The sequence below is a fragment of the Grampus griseus genome, assembly GCF_964374135.1.
Source record: "Grampus griseus genome assembly, chromosome: 20".
NCBI lineage: Eukaryota > Metazoa > Chordata > Mammalia > Artiodactyla > Delphinidae > Grampus > Grampus griseus.
The window spans coordinates 37,514,947-37,522,488 of NC_139014.1; the positions used below are offsets into that span (position 1 = coordinate 37,514,947).

General features: G+C 59.5%; 1 protein-coding gene across 1 annotated transcript; it reads right to left on the reverse strand.

Annotated features, from left to right (window-relative positions):
* Positions 1 to 2,017: 2,017 nt before the first annotated feature.
* On the reverse strand, positions 2,018 to 5,503 carry LOC309838745 (neuroligin-2-like; the record flags this gene model as incomplete). The annotated part of the gene is given in 7 exon segments (XM_082680004.1): positions 2,018 to 2,398; positions 2,401 to 2,615; positions 2,618 to 2,904; positions 3,704 to 4,300; positions 4,666 to 4,858; positions 4,982 to 5,195; positions 5,348 to 5,503. Coding segments are annotated over 7 exon segments (2,001 nt in total). The 5' UTR covers positions 5,462 to 5,503.
* Between the last annotated feature and the right edge of the window lie 2,039 nt (positions 5,504 to 7,542).

Sequence of the window (7,542 nt, forward strand, 5' to 3'; positions counted from 1 at the left end):
CCGCGAAGGGTTGGGGTGGGGACAAGGGATTGTCAAGGAATTGTTCTGGGGACAGGGGCTGGGCATTGGAGTCCGTGGCTGAATCATGGGGTCCCCCAGCCCCCCTCCCATGCCCCAGTTTGGGGGGCATCTGTCTACAGGGTTCAGGGCCCAGGTCCCTAGCATTTAGAAGGCAGGGCTGTTTGGAAAGGAGCTAGACCAGGCAGGGGAATGGGTAGGAAAAGAACTAAGTTTCCATGGGTGGAGGTGGGGGCAGAAGGGACAGTCAGGAGGCAAAGTTCTGGGGAGCCAAGACCAGGGATTTGGGGGTCAGTGGAAGACAGCACTCCACCCCCTATTCAAATTTGGCACTAATGAACCCACAAAATGCCAGCAGACGAGGATTGGCTCCTTCTCGGCTGGTGTCCCTTGAAACCCTTCCCAACATTGTTCCTTTCCCCAGAGGCCCAAACCGTTTCTCTTTGGGCAGTCACCTTACACACATCCTTTCAAATCAAATTCTTCCTGCTGGTGTCTGCCCAAGCGCTGTCCCCCACTGCCCCCTCCATCTGTTCCTCAGTACAGCTGACCCCGTTCTCTCCCCCAACCTGTCCAGGGAAGTCTTTCTCCCCTGCTCTCCTCCCCTCCCCCCTCCACTGCTCCTTTCCTTCAGCCCTGGGGGCCCAGGGGAGAGGGGGCAGGTCAAAGGAGGGGGTGGGCAGCTGAGGGGAGAAGCTGGCTTGGGCCCAGGAAGGGATGTCTTCAGAGGGGGACGGCGAAGGGGGGAGGGAAAACAGGGGCAGAGAGGGAGGGATGAGACATGGCGAGAAGAGGGACGCAGGCGGGACCCCTTTAGCTGCCACCTCCCCCTCTCCTGTATCCTACCTGCCCTGGCCCAGGGCTGAGGAATCCTTGGCACGTTTTGGGGGGTCTTCGCCCCTCAAACCCACCTCAGCAGTTTGGCACGGATGAGCGACGGTCTGAGGACTGAGGGAAGAAGGGCTGCCCTCAGACCGCGGTGAGAGTTTTGGTCAAACATGCACGGCCTCTGTGGGTGGCAGGTGCCACACAGCCCCCCACCCCACCCCACCCCCCGAACTCTAGGGGAAGGAAGGGCAGAGCTTAGGGTCTGTTCATCTCCTCAGGGTTTGTCCCTCCCCCTCAGCTTCTGTCAGTTTGAAGTCCTTTCACACCTGCTGTGTGAGAAGTTAAGTGCTGGGCCTGAGGCCCTAAGATGCAGGGAAGTGCTGGAGAGAAAGGGGCTGTCTGCATGGGAAAACGTACATCCACATGCAAGAACATGTTTCCACTCAGAAATGCATCCTGGACCCAGGGGAAGACAAGTTCCCAGGCAGCACAGGGATGCAAGGTCTCCTCTCTTCCCCGTGGCAGGGAATGTGTGTCTGTCATCTGTGGAAGGCGAGGCCTGCCCTGGGCCTGCCCTGGGGTGCTTCACCTCACTTGTGCCACGGGGGATACACATGCTTCGCTGGGGCGGGAGGGCTGGGGGCAGGGCAGGGGGGCTGTGATTTCCTCGCTACTTCCCAGGCACCACCCTGCGTCGTCCGGTGGCCAAGGGTTGCTGTTTGTGAACACACCACTTCCAGGGTCTCCAGGGGGTGGGAGGAGGGAGGAGGTGGGGGCACAAATCCCCACAGAAATTCTTTGAGGGAGCCAACATGTGTCCAGGGCGGCAAAAAAAACCCTCACCCTGCACATGGTTTCTCACCCCCTCGTGAGAAAGCACAACTCCACGTGGGAAAATACTTCCACGTCTCCACACACCGAAGACGGGTGTCCAGACGAGGGAGGGGAAAAAACACCCACCCCCCCAGTTGTTCAAAGGCCCGGGTCCAGAGAAGAGAACGGGCCACTCCGCGCGGGAGAAGCGCACACATCCCGGCGAGGAAACCCATGTCCACCTAAAGCTCCTCGATGTGTCACAGCTCCACACGACAAAAGCCTGTCGCCAAGTCCTCCTCCCTGCCTTCTGAGCTGGCCGGGAGGGCCGGGGAGGGGGCCCTCCCCGAGCCGCCCCCTATACCCGAGTGGTGGAGTGGGGATGGGGGAGCGTGTTGTTGTGGCTGGTAGCGGTGGGGGGAGGCGGGGGGAAGGGCCCAAAGGGATGCAGGGAGGGGGGCGGCGGGGGAGGGGGTGGCCCCAGGCCGCTGGGCAGCAGGGTCAGGGCCCCGGGGGCCAAGAGTGGCAAATCGTCCGGCGCCCGGCGCAGGGCCAGGGTGTAGTCGGGCGGGCAGGCGGGGCGCAGGGCCACCGCAGGTTCCGCGCCGACGCCCCCGCCCCGCTTCAGCTGCAGCGACACCAGCTCCTCCTCGGGTGGCAGCTCACGGCCGGCAGCAGGGAGCAGGGTGCCCCCGCCGGGCACGCCGGTGCCCGAGCCGCCGGGGCGGGGTGGGTGGGGAGGCTGAGCCGCCTGCACCGCAGCTCCTGCCGCCGGTCCCGCTTGTAGCAGAGGGCGGCGAAGGCAAGGATGTTGAGGAAGAGGAGGGAGGCGCCCACGGCCACGGTGACGCTGAGCTCCGTGGAGTAGTCTCGGGAGTCCCCGGGGAAGCGGTCGTAGGCCCGGGGGCCCGGCTCGGGCTTGGGCTCGGGCTGCAGGGTGGCCGGAGGCGGGGGCGGCGAGTGCCGGGGGCACCAGGGGGCGGGCGCGGCGGCCAGCGCGTGGCGTAGGGAGGCAGGCGCGTGGTGGTGGTGAAGAGCTCCGTGTGCAGGTTGTGCAGGTGCGGCACGAGCTTCAGCCAGAAGGCCACCTTGTTGGCGCGGTAGTTGGCGCGCACGCGTGGCTTCAAGCCGATGTGCAGGTACTGCTTCTCCTTGCTGTTGAACTTGCTCCACACCACCTCCTCGAAGCGGTTGCGCTTGGTGTGGATGAACTTGGTGTCCTGTGGCACCGGCTGGTTGGGGTCGCTGTGGACACAACGGGGCAGGGAAAGGAGGAGTAAGGGTGAGGCTCCCATGAAAGGCAGGGGTGGGGGCCTGCTATGGGAGGAATGGGGAGAGAGATGGACAGAGATGCAGAGAGCTGGGGAGACAGGAAGTGAGACAGAGACGGATACGAAGAGACAGAGAAACTGCCAGAGACGGACGGACAGACAGACAAAGAGGGATGAAGCCAGACTGCCAGAGACAGTCTGAGATGAGGACAGAGGGGCAGAGAGGGAAGAGACAGACCACCAGTGACAGAGGCAGAGTCTGAGAATGAATGAGATAGAGACATATGGAAACAGAGACACAAAAGGACATGAGAGACAGCCAGGGGGAAACCAGCGAGTACAGAGTAACCAGATCAAAGCAAGCAGAGATATCAATAGATTTCAAGAGAGAGAGGCAGAGACAGCAATAGACAGACAGACACAAACCCTCACACACACTCAGATACACAGATGGGAGCACTCAGACAGCGGGCCGAGCTCTGGGAGGAGAAGGAGAGAGCTGGGTGGGCAAGGGAGGGAAGGAGAGACAGACACGGAGCCAAAGGCACCAAGTGAGCCCGCCCCCCAGAAAAGACAGGGACCTCTCTTCCAACTCTTCTGAGTCTTCAACACACACAGAAGAGCTGTCCGGCAGGTGTCTGAGTCGAGAAGGCAAGAGTGCCTTGATGGAGGAATGATGGCCGTGTGAAGGAGAGGGAGAGAAGGGGCTGAGGATGGAGGCGGTGTGTGCCCTGACCTGCAGGGATGCCTGACCCAGCCCCTCTGGCCCTCACCCGGTCTTGGCGAAGTTGGTCCAGTAGGTCATGACCACGGCGCTGAGCATGACATCATTCTTGGAGAAGTTGCAGGGGAAGAGGTCGGTGGCACCCACCATGGGCACACCAAAGACGTAGGGTAGCTCATCCCCGTGCGCTGCATCTGCCCACTCGGGCCGGCCCTCAGCCTGGCAGTGGTGGTAGAAGGTGTAAAAGCAGACAGGGGACTGGTAGTCAGCGTGCAACTTGGCGGTGGCCACAGCCGGTGCCACCCACTGGTGGCCAGTAAAGAGCGCCAGCAGGGTCTTGCGCCACATCTCGCCATTGTCCCTGTCGGCCCAGTCCGTGTACATAAACTTGATGGTCTGCCGCAGCACATCCTTGCCCTCCGGGTAGCCATACAGGTTGTCCACAAAGTTGGAGACGGTGAAGTCGAAGGCGCTGGCGGACACGCCGTCCTCGCTCTCCGCCGAGTCCTCCACGAACTTGAGGCCCTGTCCCTGGTTGACACTGATGAGCATGTCATAGTTGAGGAATTCTCCCTGCTGCATGAGGATCTCAGGGTCATCGGGGACTATGTCACCGTCCACCACGGGCCCAAAGGCGATATCGTAGCTGGGGAGAAGGGGTCAAGGTCGCATCACCTGTTCACCGGCCTCCTCTCAGCTCACAGCCTGCTGAGTCCTCCGCTCAGAAGACCCCTCTCCCCTAGTTAAAACCTTCTGAGCCCTTCAGGGTACTTGACCTCTCAGGAAGTCCTCCCTCAAGCACTTCATGGAGCCTCGTGCACACTGGCTCTGTTTAGGCACCTCCGCCTAGGGAAGGCTTCTGGGAGAAGGCAGGGCCCCGGGAGGGCCTTGAAGTCCACATCTCCTGGCTAAATGGAATGCTTGTGGCCTGCGGGCACCTCTCACCCTCAACCTCCTTGGAACCAGCAAGGAGAATGGAGGCCTGGACCTGGCCCTCTCCCACCCCCATACCGGGCGGGCTGTATGTCCTGGTCCACCAGCTCCCGAGAAGGCTTACGGCGCAGACACTCCACGGCCTCTGCCCTGTCCTCCCGGTCACAGCCCACCTTGGCCGCCAGCAGCCGCGTGTACTTGAGCAGCTGGTAGTTGACAGACCACCTAGAAATAGCAGTGCCACTCTGGGCGATGGCCTTCTGGAACAGCCCTGGTGGGACAGGCAGGCTTTAGGCTGGGCTGTTATCAGCCTGAGGGAGGAGAAGGGGGACCTGGTGGGGTTGGGGGTGTGAGAAAGGGGACAAGAGGGACAGGCTGAGGAGGTGGCTGGTACCTTCCAAATGGTGGGAGAGGATCAGAAGGTTGACACAGGAGGCCCCTGCCCCAGATCCGAAGATGGTGATGCGCTCGGGGTCGCCCCCAAAGTGGGCAATGTTCTCACTGAGCCAGCGCAGGGCCTGGATCTGGTCCACGAGCCCGTAGTTGCCTTTTGCAGCCTGGTCCCCAGTGCTGAGAAAACATGGGGGTAGAGGAAAAAAGGGGGCTTCCTGGGGGTGTCACAGCACACTTTCCCTCTTTCTGGGCAGCTCAGTCCAACCCAGAAGCCATTCTGCTTCTGCTGGGTTTAGAGGAACCCTGCCAGCAGGCCCTCCTCCCAGACTCCAGCCCCTAGAGTTGGCTGCCCACCCTCACCAGGCACCCCAAGCCGGTAGTTGAGTGTGGCTACAATGACGTTGCCGTAGGTGTCCAGGACAGAGCCATCCAACATGTTCCCGGTGCCCTCCATGTAGGAGCCACCATGCAGGAACAGCATCACCGGCTTCTTCCCGGAGTCCCGGATATCTGCGTGGGGAGGGGGCGGGTCGGTGGGCCGGGGGGTGGGGGACAAGGACACAGTCAAACCAGAAGCAGCACCGCCCAGCTCCCAGGCCTGCTGAGTTCCAGCCCAGAGCTCAGGGGACATGTCACTCCCATACCTGGGGGGCAAGACCGGATTCTCCTCCCTCCCTCCCCAGCTAACCCTGGCAGACGATCCCTCCCCACCTCCTGCCGGTGTGCCCTACAGCACTTCTCCCCATGCCTGGCAGACCTTCCAAGAAGCCTAGCAGAGGCAGGACTGGGGGCTGGCCCTCCTCAGGGCATCTGCTGGACCCAGAGGAACCCCTCCCCACAAACACACAGCAAATCTCCTTCCTGCTCCTAGGAAGAGCGAGCTCCCAAGGCTGTCACTGGAGCTAGAGATCCTGGGAGGGTCCTGGCGTTTCCTTCGACTCAGGCCGTGGGCCTCAGTTCCACATGGTAGCCTGGTCTGTGGGTGAGGGTGTGCCAGGCCCTAGGGTCCCTAGGGGCTTGGTCTCCTCCCCAGTTACCATGGCAACCCCAAGCTTAATTACTGTGGCCGGAGGCGGCAGGGTGGGAAAGAGCCTGCCTAATGAAGCCAGGGTCCAGCTCTAGTCTCGGACCCCCCAAACTGGCCTAAGTCCTGAGCTCTGGATGCTTCTCTTGCCATGTCCCCAAAGGATCCCATGATCACTCCCATATGTAGAAGGCCCCTTGAGGGGTAACTAATTCCGGAAGAGGGTGGGAGTCTGCGAGGGCTTGCCAGGGTCCCTGCCCCTGCAGCTCCTCCACGATGCAGCCACAGTGCCTGTGCTGGCGTCACCCCTGGCCTCCAGGCCCTCCTCTTTCTTGACACCTGCAATCTCTGACCAGCCTGGGCACTCGGGCAAATAAGATCCAGGCCTGGGCCTCCACAGCTGGTCCCCAGTGCCTCTGCCCGCCTCCCTCATGCCGCTAGGAACTTCCCTCCTGGCAGAAGGTCAACCAACAGGTCACTGAGACACTCCCCTCCAACCCCCCACAGACAGCTTCCTGCCTCCTGTCTCTTAGGACCTTCTATGACACCTCCTTCCACCTGACTTTGGCCAGGAGCTCCTAGGTGGGCAGTGCCCTCTCTGTGTCCTCCCCCAATCCTATTCTTCCCTTTGTTCCTGAACCTCCAGTGGCCTTCCAACAGTTCAGGCTGGTCTCCTTCCCTCCGAGGTCCTGTCCTAAATGTCCTCACCCCTCCCCGCTCCTCCCCACCCAGCACCTCCACTCCCAGCGAGGGGGGAGGGGGAGTCAGAAAGGGGAGGAGCAGGAAGGGGGGCTGGGGCGACAAGAATTCAAAACCAACAACAAAAAAGAGGATCAAGAAAGAAGAAAGAAAAAAACAACAACCAAAAAACAAGAAGCTCTCGGGGCAGATTCAACAAGAAAATTAAAAAAACCCCAAAAAACAAGAAACCAAAAAGATCCGTTTTTGGAAAAAAAGAAAAAAGTTCTTTGCACTTTTTCAAAATTTTGTGGTGAAACTTCAAGATATTGGGCCCTGTTTTCAAAAATGTCCAAATTCTTTAATTTGCTTCAACTGTGCGTTTTCTGCATCGGACAGGCTTTTTTTTGGAAACTGTAGCAGCTTTCTGCTGTTTCGATTGTGGCATCAATTTGCCAACTTAAACTTGTTTTTTTTAAATGTTATTTTGCTCCAAATAAAAATTGTTTTTTCAAATGTTATATTTCCCAACTTTAAAAACAGTCCAAATGTCTTGGGCTTCCCTGGTGGCGCAGTGGTTGAGAGTCTGCCTGCCGATGCAGGGGACACGGGTTCATGCCCCGGTCCGGGAAGATCCCACATGCTGCGGAGAGGCTGGGCCTGTGAGCCATGGCCGCTGAGCCTGCGCATCTGGAGCCTGTGCTCCGCAACGGGAGAGGCCACAACAGTGAGAGGCCCGCGTACCGCAAAGAAGAAAAAAATAAATAAATAAATAAATTTGTTTTAAATACAATTTATTGAACTGTAACTTTATAAAACCTAATTTTTAGTAATGACTGTTTAACAACTGGCTCAAAACA